Source organism: Drosophila arizonae, chromosome 3 (genome assembly GCF_054131065.1).
Source record: "Drosophila arizonae isolate 15081-1271.41 chromosome 3, UAZ_ARI_1.0, whole genome shotgun sequence".
In the NCBI taxonomy this organism is placed as follows: Eukaryota; Metazoa; Arthropoda; class Insecta; order Diptera; family Drosophilidae; genus Drosophila; species Drosophila arizonae.
Genome location: NC_142923.1, coordinates 2191889 through 2207367, shown reverse-complemented (window position 1 = coordinate 2207367; position 15479 = coordinate 2191889). Strand labels below are relative to the sequence as shown.

At 37.6% G+C, this 15479-nt stretch overlaps 1 protein-coding gene across 2 annotated transcripts in view; it reads right to left on the bottom strand.

Moving 5' to 3' along the window:
- The window catches only part of ed (hemicentin protein echinoid), a 126094-nt gene continuing 110615 nt past the window's right edge, over positions 1-15479 (bottom strand). Inside the window, exons 7-9 of one of the 2 annotated variants that reach the window (XM_018003891.2) lie at positions 13482-13850; positions 2367-2413; positions 1838-1979 (exon numbers count right to left, since the gene is read on the bottom strand). In XM_018003891.2, the coding sequence (XP_017859380.1) occupies positions 2385-2413; positions 13482-13850 (398 nt within the window). In that variant the 3' untranslated portion in view covers positions 1838-1979; positions 2367-2384. Of the gene's footprint in view, positions 1980-2366; positions 2414-13481; positions 13851-15479 lie in introns of both variants that reach the window. The other variant, XM_018003890.2, reaches the window with a different exon arrangement.

The following is a 15479-nucleotide window of genomic DNA, read 5'->3' as shown; positions in this document are numbered from 1 at the left end:
TTTTTTTTTTGTTTTGTTTTTTTTTAGATTTTTATTTATTTGTAGTTTTTGTTGTGGCATTTGCTTTAAACATGTTTCGCTTACTTAATTAGCTTACTAGTTAAATTCATGTTTTTGAAATTGTTTAAAATTAACTACAATTTATATATTTAAGTTGTTGTTGCTGCACGCTGCTTATTTACTTTGTATATCAAGTAAATATATACAATTACACATGTATTTACAATTAATTCTTAGCTACAAAAAACTCTCTGTCAATCGCGCCTCTCTTTAACTTTATCGTTTTCTTCTTCACTTTCTTTTTCATTTTCATTCTTTTTTGCATTTTGTGTGCTAGCGTCAAATAGTTGCAAGAAAAAACAAACAAACAACGAAACAAAGTTCGAAAAAAACAGAGTTACATAAAAGAATGTAAATATACTTAATTTAATATACATATAAAAATATATTTTCTATAATTAAAAAATATGTTGATAACATTTTGTAACTGATAAATACAACTTTTTAAAAATTTTGAATTTTAACGGAAAGCTCATAGAAATTAAATCAATTAAAGTTTTTCTTTTTTTTTTGTTAATTTTTTAAATTAATTTAAAGTTGTCAAGCTGCACAGAGTTGTTTTTTTTTTTGTAATTTTTAATTTTTGAATTATTTTTAATAATTTTTGTAAACTTTTATTTTTGTTTTTATTTTAAGTTTCATAATTTACTTAAAGCAATATTTTATTTTACTCTTTTATACCTTTTTTTTTATCAGTTTAAAATGTTAAAATTAATTTGTAAAGTAAATTAATTTATGTTTAAGTTGTTTTGTGGCAGGTCGTACTGTTATTTTCTGTGTTTTCCTTTTCACTTTTTACTTTTTATAAGTAATATTTATTTATTTTATATTTTTAACTAAAAACAGGTGTTGGAAATGCGTGCGAGTCCTGCTCAGAGTCGCAGCTGGCCATAAAAATTTCTCATTTCTTATGCGCCGCGCGACTCGAAGCGAGCAACTCTTATACGCGGCCACAAATATACTCTTATACGTTTAATGCTTACACGACTATGGTGAACGGTTGTTGCAGCTGCCTTACGTGAAAATATGCGTGAGATATATAATTCCTTCCTTTTTTTTTTTTATTATTATTATTTTCTATACTTTTTTTTTTTTGTAAATTTCTTTTCGTTTTTCTTATTTTGAAATTTGCTCATTTCAACATTTGATGGCTTACAATTAAATTTCGAACGATATCTTGCGTATGCGACTGGGACCTCATAGCATAGGTATTACTGTACTTAACTGCGCTCCCCTTTCGCTCTGCCGCTCTCCCACTCCCACTGCCTCACTCTGTCTCTCTCTATCTATATAAGTAGATCGTATTTAACATTTAGTGCAGATGTGTGTGTGTGTGTGTTTGTGGGAGACTGTGTGTGTGTATGTCGCCTTAACTAGTGAATGAGAACTCGATGCCTTAATTATCGTAGCATACATATATATCTATATATATCAATTCGTTGCCAATAAAACTCAACACACGTTAACTAGCATTTATCGTTTATCGTTTATCGATATATCCATAACAAATAATAATCCAAGTAAAAAATGGCCACTGCTCAAAAATTGAGTAAATTAAATATTGAGATTTCGTTGCAATGCTGATGGGGGTGTTTATGTGTGTGTATGAGTGTGTGTGTGTGTGAGTGTGTGCAGTTCATGTGTTAATAGAGTTAGATAAGAGTGCCTTGTTGTTGTTGTTGTTACTGTAGCTGTTGCTGTTGTTGTTGCTGCCTTGTGTATTTCGAGTTAAGCTTAGACAATAATTTCGCGTATGACACGGCGATTTCGGGCATTTGGCGTTGTCGAATATTCACCCTCGAAGCTGTCATCGTAGCTGAGGGACATATGCTGTTGCGGTGGCAGCACCTCGTCCTGTTCCACCATGTGCTCCATGTTGTAGGGGTTGGGCAGGCCGCTTACGTCGTGATATGGTGAATCTGCAATCAAAATTGGTTTTAAATTAGTTTCACAAACTTCAAACTCGAGGCAAACTTAAGACTCATGCGCAAACAATTAAAAACCAACTGGAAACCAAAATCAAATAGAAAATTATAAGAAAAAAACGAGAAAGGGAGGGGGAGCGCAAAGGGCAGAGAAGGCAGCAAATGCTAATCAAAAACTGTAAACAAACACACGATGAACTGTGTGGAACTGTGGGCGGCTGTGTGGGCGTGTTAGCAGGCAAAAAAAGAAAGAGAAGAAAATGAAAATGAAAACGAAAGGAGAACGTAGAAAGCAGAGAAAATAAAACGGAACATCATCATGGGCATCATTGAGCAAGGATTCGCTGCCAGCTCGCTCGTGTCCTTGGCATTAAAACTTACTTCAGCCTGCGCGCTCCGTTAGAGCGTAACATCCTGAATGATGTCCGCTGTGCGTTTTTTAATGTTTAATATTTCGTTTATAATATGAGAGAGGCAAAGACATGTGTGTGAGAAGAGAGAAAGCCGAAAATGGTTAGCGAAATTCGTTTGATTAGCATAGCTTAACTTATGTCTAATTAGGCAGTTGGCTGTGGGTGTGTGTGTATGTATGTGTGTGTGTGTGAGAATGTCTCTGATGTGTGAGTGAGAGGGTCTTTTCATGTGTTCACTTATTGACTACAAGTGTGAGTTGTTAGCCTAGAATGAGCTCAGGCACACACACACACACACGCACTCACTCAATTCAAACAGACTTTATTTGCAGTTAATTAAAAACGAGGCGTATGGTAAATATCAAGAAGGCACTTCCAAAAAGTCAGCTTTAGAATTACGCAGAACTGCGAGCTCGTTCGAAATTAACTCGATTTCCGATTGGTGGTATGAATGCACATGCCGTATACTTAATATCCACATTTTAATTGATTAGAACAATGCGTATACTTAATATTCAAAGAGATTCACAGAAGCTGAGCCCTGCACTTAACAGGAATACTTCAAAGTTTGCTTCCTTCTGGAGCTGTTTAGCGACAAAAATAGCTCCCATTACAATTAGAGGAACGGCAACACGTGGCGTATACTTAATATTTGAATGAAAATTACGCCAACTGGCCAGAGATGTCAAAGGGCAGCAATACTTGGCACTTGCCTAAAGACAATAGCCCTACTTGAGCACTGCTGGGCCTATGTGGATTGTGTGAGTAGTAAGCGTTCCTTAATCAATCATGAATTACAATTTAAAGACAATCGAATGGAATGGAATCCAAATACAATTTCATGGAATTATCTGAGGGGAATTATTGCAAGTGAACTGTCATTAGGAGTTCCATTCATTAATCAATCAAAGAGTAATTGAATGCTGTTAGTCATTTAGCCATTCAGTCATTCATTCACTTCTTATTCATTTGCTGAAGTCAGTCGGAATGAAGAGCTTTATGTGAATAGATCAAATGTTGCAAGAGCTGAAGAGGGAGGCAGACTGGGCAGGCTATTTCCGGGAGCAGGCTATTTCCGGAAACAATCGATTCAATATTTTATAACTTATATTTTATGTTTTACATTTTACATTTTATATTCTATATTTTATATTTTATATTTCATATTTTATACTTTATATTTTATTATTTATATTTTATATTCTATATTTTATATTTCATATTTTGTATTTTATATTCTATATTTTATATTTCATATTTTATATTTTATAATTTATATTTTATGTTTTACATTTTATATTTTATATATCATATTTCATATTTTATATTTTATATTTGAAATTTTATATTTTATATGTTATATGTTATATTTTATGTTTTATATTTTATATATTATTGTTTATATTTTATAATTTATAATTTATATTTTAAACTTTATATTTTGTATTTTATTTTCTATATTTTATATTTTATGTTATATACTTTACATTTAATATTCAATATTTATCTTCTATATTCTAGACTTCTCTCTGCTCTTTACTACTATGAGTAGATACTATTTCGTACAATCTTTATAGATATTTACTCTGAACTTTAATTGAATAAAATGTTCTCGAAAATGGCGCTGCGGCTAACCGGCTCATCCTGCTGCCGCTACTGAACTGACAACAAGATATTTTCGTGTGGCTACCGCGAGGCTTTGCATAAGCTGCCTTTTGTTTGCGCCTCCCTTTGCCGTTCGATTTTGTTTTTGTGGCACTTTTTTAAAAGCAGCTTAAAATTGTCAGCTGATTGCCTTTGGCAGTTGCTGCGTTGCATGTTGCATGTAGCATGTTGTCTGTGGCTTCTTGCCTGCGGCGCTGACTAGCCTGGGACAATTCTTTTTATTTGCCAGATGAGCCTGTCCGTCCACCTGTCCGTCCGTCCGTCCGCCTGTCTGGTTGGCTGTTAACGAGCAGCGCTTGTTATAAAATTAATTACAATTCAATGCAGTTGTTGTTGTTGTTGTTCTTTGAGCTGCAAATTGGAATTGAATGTCAACATGGGGGCGGGGCGGGGGGCGTTGGCGCTGGCTCTGGCGCAGCGTGGCTCGGCCACAGCTCAAAATTACATTTTCAATCCTCAGGGTCAGAGCAGCGGCAGAGGCCTAAAGTGCAGCTGCAAATATACATATGCCGCAGGCTATTGACCGTAAACCAGAACACGGTTCAGCTCTCGCTCCTCGGGGATTGCACAAGTGTGTGTACGTGTGTGTGTGTGTGTGCGTGTGTGTGTAAACAGCGCATTAATTTTAAATCACAGGAGTCACAGAGACAACGACATCTTTGTCTACAAATTGTTGCATATTTGAGCAGGACGCAGTGGCGCTGCTTCAAATGTTTAAATCAGATTGTAAATGCGAGCCAAAAAGGTTTTCTATCCCCCCACCCGCTCATCCTGTCTCTATGCCTATCTCTTTCTCTTTGGCAAATCGCTGGAAAATTTATTGGAATTTGAATTTCAAAAACGAAATCGCCGCATTGAAATGTGTCACCCCCCTCTCTGCCACTCTCTCTAATTCTCTCTCTCTCTCTCTCTTTTGGCCACATACCAATGTGTGTTGGCGTTTTTCGGCTTGCCAAACTGACACACACACACAGACTCGCATGCCGCCCATACAAATATAAAACGGTAAATCCTTTTTAACAACTGCTCTTTAACATGCCCAAACAGTGCCAGCCGCTACCCCGCCCCCTGCGCGGGGCGTGCGAAAATTTCTAAGCGCGTTTGTCGGCATCTGCATAAACTTGACCCAAAAAACCAGCAGCAGCATCAGCAGCAGCAGCTCAAATGGCCAGAAGAGAAGCTAAAAGGCTGCAAGCGAAAGCAGGACAAAAAGTCAGCCCAAAGAAAAAGAGGAAAAAGTGAATCCGCTTTTCGTTTCGATGTTTTTCATTTTATTTTACATTTCCCATTTGCTTTTGCTTTTTTCTCTAAGAATTTTCTTTAGATTTTTCAACTCTTTAGGATTTCCCTTCAGTTTTTTTTTGTTTTTTTGTTTTTTTGGTGGCGCTTCCTGCCATCGTATTTTATGGCCAATACGTGAGCTGTGCGTATTATGCGCATAACTTTATGCATGCCACGCCTACTCACACAAGCACACCACATATAGTGGTGCTGGGCTTTTCCGACTATATTTTCTCCCTTTTTTGCTGTTTTTCAATTTGGAATTCTGAAATCGAATCGAGTTGAAACAACTTAATCGTTTTTGCGTTAAGCATACGCACTGCTCGACAGTTTGTCTATTTTGTAATGCCCTGTAAAGCACTCGCAATGGGGTATATGGGGTATGCTTATCAATCAGCTTGTAACATTTTGTAGGGTTTATAGTAAAATCTCCTGTCGAATATATATATTTATTCTAAAATTTTTAAATTATTTTTTCAAGTATTTATTTTGTATTTAATACGCAGCCCTTTCAACAACAATCTATTTGTGGTATAGTATTTTTTTTTTAGTATTTACTACTACTATATTTTCGCATCAATACTTTGATTGACTGCAAGTAAATCTACCTCTTCATTTAGTATTAAATATATTTATATAAATTTTACTAAAAGAGTTTCCTTGTTATATAGTACTTATTTCATATAAGTAGTAGTATAATAGTTTACAGGGTATCTCTTAGCACGGCTGTAACACTCCAATTTGCACTCAGTTAGCAACTGTTTTATTCTGCATTCGCATATGTTTGACTTCTTCATGCAAATTTTGCTGCCCGCCCTGGGGCCCTGATGTCTGTCTGTCTGTCTGTCCGTGCCTCCGTCTCTCTGTTACTGGACTCTAAGCTCGTAATAACCCGTTTTTTCTTGCCATTCGTATGAGTAGATTTTTCAAAAAATGTCGAAAGTAAACAAATTGCAGCAGAGTTTAGCCACAAGACAAACACAAACACAAGCACACACACACACACACGCACACATACCGAGCAAAGCAGAGTCTAGGCGAGTCGCTTATCATTGTTGCCTCTTCGACTCCTTTTCATTTCATATCTTTTTTTTTTTCACTCTCAAATCCACTTAGTGTGTGTTTAGTACCCTTGGCTCACAGTCTCGGCTCCGAGTCTTTCGCCAACTCATGATTTATGCGACCTTAACCAAGGGCTCCTCCCACTCTCCACTCCCCACTCTTGACTCTCTCCCCGCCGCAACCTGATTTTATGGCGCTTTGAATAAGTTGTGCGTCACTCGTCGTTGGCAACATTTATTGGCTCTGGCCTAAAAGCCAAATGCACTATTTTACGGCCACTATCCAAGGGCCTCCTGCACCGCCTTTGGGCACATAAAGTCAAGAGTTATTGGCCATACGATTAGCATGATTAGAGGGCCTTAACTTGACTCGAAAACAATTTCAATGACTCGTTTATGCTTAGAGTGGGCAATATATCGACAGACTTGAAATGTGGCATGGAAACTTGAATAGGTGAGAGACTCTTTATCGACAAGCTACTGTACAGTCGAGGAGCTGGTTTGAAACTACTTTATGGGAGTCTTAGTAGATCGATTGACATTTATGTTTGGCTACGCGTGTATCAACGTTACTCTCTATATAAGTCTATTCTATTCTACATAGATCTATAGGTCTGTCACATATCAAAATTGATTTCTAAATAAAGTAAAGTAGCTTCCCAGCTCATAGTTCTCTTTAACTCTACTGTGGCACATCTTTCAGTTCTCCTTCATCTTCGACTTAAGATATTCCAACTTGTTCTTGCCTTCAGCCTCTGACTATTCAGATTTTTCATAAAAATCCTGCCAACATTCGATCCCAAGCAAAAATGTTATTTCACAGCTTAAATGCATATCTACTTGATGTAAAAAAAAAAAAAAAAATTCTTGTCGCCCAATCTATGCACACACTCTGTTTACACACACTCACAGACTGAAATTCTTTGTTTTACCAGCTTTTAGAGAATGTTTTAACTTCTTCTTCTACTACTAGCGTTTCTCTCTCTGTATGCTCTGTAATATAAACTCTGTATGTGCTTTTATAAACTGAAAGAGAGACAAGAGCAAGCGCTCTGCCTTTATGCGTCTCAATTTTCAAATCTCTTTCCTGTTGTAGTTGATAAATTGTTTAAGTGCTTGCTTAACGCCCACTTTTTTAGAGCATATTGAAATAGTTCTGATCACGAATGTGACTATGAAAATTGAACTATCCTATCTATTTTTTTTTCTATGAAGATGAATATAAAATAATAAATAATTCACATTAATAAAATTTGATTTATCTTCCCTGTCAGCTAATTTTGTTAATTATTTTTATTTAGCTTTCTGTTTATTTGTTATTCAATTTTTCATATACACTCATGGTCAAATTAATAGGTGTGACCCAAAGATTCTAGCATATTTTAGAATAATTACGGTTTGACAACATCTATCAGCACGAAATTTTTTTTGTTAGGTATGGCCACACTAGTGTAAAAGGAAATAGGTAAATCTTCCAAAAAAATTTACTCGCTAAAAAGTTTTGGCTGTTATACATTCTCTACCTCAAAATTGAATAGGTGTGTTTAACTTAACAAAAAATTATTTAAATATTAAAGACTTTTTGAGTAAGCAAAGGTAGTATTTTTATTGAATATAATTTGATTGAAGCATGAAAATTTTCATTTGCAACATTTAAATAAAATTAGATGGGTCGTGGAGTTCACTGCAGTGCTGAAGAGAGAAATCTTGTTCTCAAGCTTCGTGAAAAGGGTAAAACTTATAAATGCATTGCCTCACTAATGGGACGATCGGAAAACTTCGTTACAAATGCTCTAAAACCAAAAAAAGATAAAAAGAAGCCGGGTGCCCGGAGGAAAACTACCGTAAGAGAGGATTCCCGGATAGTCACCTTGGCTAAAAGGGATCCTTTTAAGTCTTCGAGAGCGATTGCCATCGAAATGAGCAATGTTGTATCGGCACGAACTATTCGTCGACTTCTATTAAGCTCGAATCTACCTGGGAGAGTTGCTCGCAGGGTTTCTCTATTGCGTAAATCAAATATTCGGATGAGGCTTAATTTTGCTCAAACTCACAAGGCCTGGTGTGGTTTAGAGGGAGAGCGTAAATGGAGGAACATTCTCTGGAGTGATGAAACAAACAAAAATTTCTTTGAGAATGACTCAAATATAAATGTTCGAAGACCTAAAGGCAAAGAATTGGATCCTAGATATACAAAAAAAGGCGGTTAAGCACGGAGGAGGTGGCATAATGGTTTGAGACTGCTTTTCATGGCATGGTTTTGAAATCCACCATCGACCATTTTCATAATAAACAGATTTCTGTAAAAGGAACTATTGAGTAGTGTTTTATGCTACCATATGCCCACGACAACATACCTCTAAAATAGAAATTCCAACAGGATAACGATTCTAAATAGGACTCTCCAGTAGTTAAGGATTGGATTCATGAAAATATAATTGAAGTTTATGAGTGGCCAAGTCAGTCTCCACATCTCAATCCAACTGAGAACCTTTGGGGACACTTGAAAAGGCTAATTTTCAAGACTACCTGCTTCAATTACACCCAATTATTGGAAAATACTCAGGAGGAATGGAGCACCATTCCTGTGGAAAGGTGTAGAAGGTTAATATCGTCTATGCCCCAAAGAATCAGCAAAGTCATTGCGAATAAAAGCGGATATACAGGGTATTAACCATACTTATCCAAATATATTCTAAATATTCTACAATATTTTAGAATTTTTAACTTTTTTTTTTTAATTTGCTGGGTACACCTATTAACCTGGCCAGCAAAAATTTGAGCTTTTTGTGAAGTATGCCAAAATTATGATAAAAATTATTATTTTTTAAACTTGTTTTTTGTTGTTGTTATTCTATAATGTGTTTATTTTTTAATATAAATTAAATTTTTTAGTTACATGAAAAAATATAGACGTTATTCTCATTTAAAAAAATTAAAATTTCACACCTATTAATTTGACCATGAGTGTATATAATGAATTTTCATAATAAGCAAAATAATATTAAAATTTTTTGTTTATTTTTTAAGCTAATGGTTGTTTCAATAATTTTTTTTTAGTCAACTTTAATAATCTCCCATAAAAAAAGCAGAAAAAGTGTTAAGCTCAAGTTTCCTTCCATCATTTTCATACAAAAAAAAAAAATAAAAATATATATATATGTATATATGTATGTGCTGCCATCATCTTTCATCGTCCCACATTCGTCAATTTATTTCGTCTCCCTTTCGTTTGCCTCCCCGTTTCCCTTCATTTTTTTTCGCTCTCGCTGATTTAATGATGAATTAAGCTTCATGTGCGAAAATTCGCCAGCAACTGACACAAAAGTCTGCATAATCAATCAGTTAACCACCCCCACCCACACAGCCACACTGCCGCCCTTTCCCGTCCTCCGCTGGACTCTTCAGTTCATCTTAACCACAAAATAGAAGAAAAAAACATTTCTATTTTTTTTTTTTGCTTACGTCGTCTTTTGCTGCCGCAGATTTGCTCTCGCCTCGTTCTGTGCCATCCATTTACCCCGCACCCTGTGCTCGCTGCAGCTCTTAATGCAGCAGCTGCTTTTGCTCTCGCACAAAAGTCAGTTCAGCTGAGCTGCAGCTTTGCAGCTTCACTTGGCAAGTGTAAAAGCTTTTAAACATGTTGCCGTACACACACATACGCACACACACACGCTCATGCACACACATATACGCAGCTGTGCATAAGCTGACACATCAATGTAATGAAGATGTATTTGCATATTGTAGCACTGTCAATGTGCTCCACGCTCCACGCCCCAACGCCTCTCTTCGATACCACCTACTTTTACTAACTTCCTGACTTACTACACACACACACACACACACATGCACACACACATACAGCTTTTAGTTGCTTTTGACGGCACTCGTGGGGCGTTTCCTGCTGCATTTTATTGACATGCATGTGGCTCTCCCTCTCTCCAAATATGAGTGTGTGTGAGTGCGCTTGTGTGTGTGTGTGAACAACTGGGACGCTGCTTATATGGCAGTTTGACATTTGCCAACTGTTGTTATTGTTATTGTTGTTGCGCATTTCTTAGTTTCGGCGCACAACAAAAACAAAATAAAAATTTTGATTTTTTTTTGTTGCGTTTAACCGCCCAGAGTGTAGCGAGTGGGCGTGGTCAGTGTTTTGTTATGCAACAGCAGCCACAAAATTGTTGTATTTGTGTTATGCTTTTGCATTTTATACATGCGCACGAACGCACACACACACACGCACACACACACACGCACACACACACACGCACACAGACAGACGTGGAGCGGGCCAGACACGCATTACAAATAACAAAATTTTAAGCATGGACACCAAGGCAACAACAACAATAAGCAGAGCGCGTCTGCCACATCCTGTTTGTGAGTCCTGTTTTTCGTCCTGCCGCAGTCGGGCAATAAAAACCCGCAACATGTCGAAAAAATGCCATTTTTTGTTGTTGTTTTTGTTTATATATATATATTCTTTCGGCTGTGCTCGCTCATAAACCGTAAAGATAACACAAATACAGCACACATGCGGCTTACACACACCCACGCACACACCCACACACGCACACGCACACGCAGAGAGAGACCGCATAGTTGTAACAAGGGGTAGAGTGCCATAGCCAGAGCAATATCATCACGCATACGGCCCGTTGGCCCTTGTTTTGCGATGCCCTGCACTTAAGTGCCCCACAAAAAGGGGTAGACCGAAAGTGCACAGCACTCGACAACGATCCATCATCAGCACTCCGAGTATTAAGTGCATGGCAGAGCATGCGCCGATTGTGATACAGGCTCAGTAGAATCCGCGGGATCTATTATAGCTTGAATTTGCTTAATTATGCTTAGAGCACACTCATTGTTGCTCTCCTTTTCTTTGGGCAGGCAACTGTTACCTCTCTCTCTCTTTCACAGCTTCCCTACCCGGGGATCATCTTCGCTCTCTTGAACTCAAACATTGCTACTTCCATGACACACAATTCTATAAAATTACTAAATGCCCCTGTCATTAGCACATTGTCATAACATAATGTTTTTTAACAGTCTCTCAAACTAAAGTTATGTTAACATTTACTGCTAATCATATAAACCTGTAATCTAGCTGAAAATCGTAGACAGGAAAATTTTTGAATAAATTTCTCTTCTTCTGCATTTATTTCACATTGAGACTAATCATTAAAACTGATATTCTGTTGAGCCTCCCATAACATAATGCTACTTAACAGTTCCTCTCAATAATGTTATATGCTAACATTTAATGTCAATCGAACAAATCGAACAAAACTTCAGCAAGGCAATTTCAATATTTCAATATCAATTAATTTTACAGCATATTTCTGTGTTGGGCACATTTTGTTTTTGTTTTTCGATGCCCTATTTCTCTTTTAGTATTGCCAAATATTTTAAAACACTTGCACAGGACAAAGGCCCAGCCCAACCAATGGCTCGTCAAAAAATATAAATATTTATTGTTGTTTTGCTTGCTGAACTTTAAGCAAAAAGTTGGCTCAAAGACTTTAAGCCAAGAGCGTCAGTTGTGCAGCAGACTGAAAAACAAGAAGGAAAAAAAAGCCAAGTTGGAACCCAGAGCCAAAGCCTAACATTGTGTCGTGCTTCAAGGCTACAGACCGAGGGGGGCAGAGGGCAGACAGAGGGAGTGAGAAAGCTAAAGAGAGAGAGAGAGAGAGAGAGAGATAGCTTGCTCTGCACATACATAATTAGCATGAGCCTGGCTGTCGGGCGAGTCGGGTCGACATCGTTGATATCCAAAGTGCTTAACTTGTCATAACCGAAAGTCTGAGCGAAAATACACACACACACACACACACACACAACAGCACATACACACAACAGTTGGCCAGCTCTGACAGGCCAGGCCAAGATGTGTAGGCGACCCTTTAGCTGAACCCCTTTCACCCACAACGTCTGGTAAAAACTTTGCCAGTTTTTCTGGTAACTTTGCAATACGCTTTGCCAGGGAGCTGAAAGACTACGACTCGAGCGAGCGACCCTCGTGCTTAATGTGTCATAAGTAGAAAAGAACTGCGAGCGATGAAAGTTGTCAGATTTATTTGCGCTTTCCCTTTTCATTTTCCCAATGCTACCTCTCGCTCCCCCTATATCTCTCCCTCTCACACCAACTCCAGCTCTTTGGCATTTAAGTTGCAAATATCCCTCGCTTATTATATAATACACATGTGCTTTCTATTTTAGGCAACTGGATTTGGTATGTAAGTAGCACGATAAATATGTGCTCAGTGAGTCCTTTATAAGACTTGGAATATTTCAATATTTATCTGAAATAAATATGGTTAAGACCTTCTTTGGTCCTAACTTTTCTGCAAATAATTCTACACGACAAACAGGTTGAAAGATCTTCTTTGTTCACTCTTAATGTCCATTTCATTCCATTCAATTGCAGTCTAACTAAAATTTGTTTTCTGTCGTCTGCTTCTCAATTAACCATTAACATTCATTCAATGATTCATTCTTTCTCTCGAAATACTCCGCCTACCGCCAATTTCCCACCCTCTTCTTTTAGACTCTTTCCTACTTATTTCTTTACGTACTCATTCCATTCATTTATTGATTTGACATCATGATTTCCCTTATTCAAGAAGTTCTGTATTCCTTCATTCATATGCTGTTTCTTTACTCATTCATTTACTGCTTTATTCACCATTCCATTCATAGTTTCCAGCATGATTTTTCTCAAGCGTAACGTCGACCTTGCTTTTCAAGCAATTGCTTTTAATGGTTTATGGGGGATCATAATTTAATATCGTCCTTCAGTTGTCCATCCGGTATTTCTCTCATCCTCTCCTCACTTTCTAGCTTAGAAAAAACTGTCTTCATAAGTATGTTCCAAAATTCCATTTGTTCCTTTATTTAAATTCTTATCTGATCTCTTTCAATCTTTCAGTCCTATTAAGTTTCCCTTTCATCCCACAAGCATTTATTCCGATCTATTCACAGCTCTTTCCAACACTTTTCAGTTTCACACATCATTAATATTCATTTCGATAACTTATCGATAACACATAAATCAATTGATCATTTCGACTTACCTAAATGCTGATCGACACGCTTCTTGGGCTTCTGTACAGATGCATAGGGATCACTGCAGTAATCCTGCCGGGACGGATTTTGACTATTGCGCAAATTGTGATATTCATCGCCCACCTGGCTGGGCGTGGCCGTCAAATGTGGATATGGTGCATAATCGTCGACAGCCCCATAGCCGCCATGCGTCAACGGATCGTAGCCGTAGGTGGGCTGCTGTTCCACATACTGATTGAGTGGCGCCTGCACCAAAGTCTGCTGATTGCTAACGGCGGCCGCCGACATTTTCACCTGCCACAGCGAGTCCTGCGAGTTGACGCTGCCGCCATTGTTCGAGTTCGAGTAATTGTTCTCCATGTAGCCCATGTTGACCCCTGCAAGCACAAAAGAAAGAAGCGAACAAAGTTATTGAATTGTCGACAGCGAACCCAACTGAAATCGAACAAGTGTCGCATAAATCAGCTCGGCAAATCCATAATTCTATCGACAGATAGATTTTTGGCGCCTTTAAAAAAAAACAGAAAAAATCAATTCAGCACGTGCTCGTTGTTGGCAGTGCTCGACTAGGAGATACCTTGTATTGGCTGTGCAGAGCAGCTGTAGGGAGAACGAAATCGGACATAATCTAAATTTTTGCATTCATTTTAAAAATGTTTTCTGCTGACTTGAATCCCCTATATAAGTCTCATGCAAATGGAGTTGTGTGGTTTGCTTCACCATATATAACCGATAAAGAAATACTTTCTTGAGTCATATAGAGTATATCTTGATCTGAAGGACAAGCTGAGAAGATCCATGTGTATTAGATTTAATTTTTATATAAGAATTAAAACTAGTTATCAATTACACTTAAGCCCTCCACATGTGCAATGGAGCAGGCAACGCCTCGTCCTGCTCCTGCTCCTGCTCAGCACTCTTTAAAAAATGAAAGTTTATTCACATCTACATCTCCAACTTGATATTGATTAGCGCATAAAAATTACAGCAAAAGTGAGAGTAAGGGAAAAGCAAAGGCACAAGTAAAAGTCAAATCAAATAAAATCAATTTACGAACTGTGCTCAAATCAACAGGGCGTAATTAATGGCAGGCATATTGTGTATACGCCACTTAAAAACTACGCCGTAAGCCCATCATAAATATACAAATCTATGTCGCGCACTGCCACACTTCACTCCCTCCGCCCATCGCTCACTTCAACTTCTTAACTGCGTTGCCTTTTGTAGTTCTTCACAAAGTTGGCTGACAAATTTTTTTTACGAGCTACGCGAAACAGAGTATCAAAAGGCAGCAGCAGCAGCAGCAGCTGAAGCAGCGCAATTGTTGGTTGGGGGCGTGGTCGCATTATGTCCTTGCGGTGCTTGTTACGCGACAGAACAAAGGCGTTGACAAGCACCAGAAGCAGCCGGAGCAGCAGGAGCAGCAGGAGCAGCAGGAGCAGCGGCGACAGCAATGAGCCCGCGCCTTATTACGGCCAAAACAGTGCCCGAATCGTGCCTGCCTCATGCCTTTTGCCTTTTGCCTTACACTTTCGGGACTGGAGAGCTTCTGGACGGACTTTGGGTGCGTGCGAGTGGAGCCTTTGTTGCCTCGCATTTATTATTATTTTTATATCGTGATAAATCACTCATAAATATTAAACGCACGCTTGCTTGAACACACAGCAAAACACAAAACAGCAACAGCAACAACAACAACAGCAACAATAACAACAACAGCAAAATAAAAAAAATCAACAAAATAAACAACAAAGTTTTTGGAATTTTCAAACCGAATAATTGCGGGTTGTGCTGCAAAACGCTTTCGCCTCTTGTTTTTTTTTTTTTTTTTTTTTTTTTTTTTTTTTTATCAATAAAAAGTGGAACAAGATAAATGGATTTAAAAAAATTTTAATTAGAGCTCAATTTTTGAACAAAATTCATTTATCTCAACTTTATGAAATCATAATTTTGACAAACATAAAATTTTGATATATTTTTAATACCCATTGTTTATATAAAGAAAA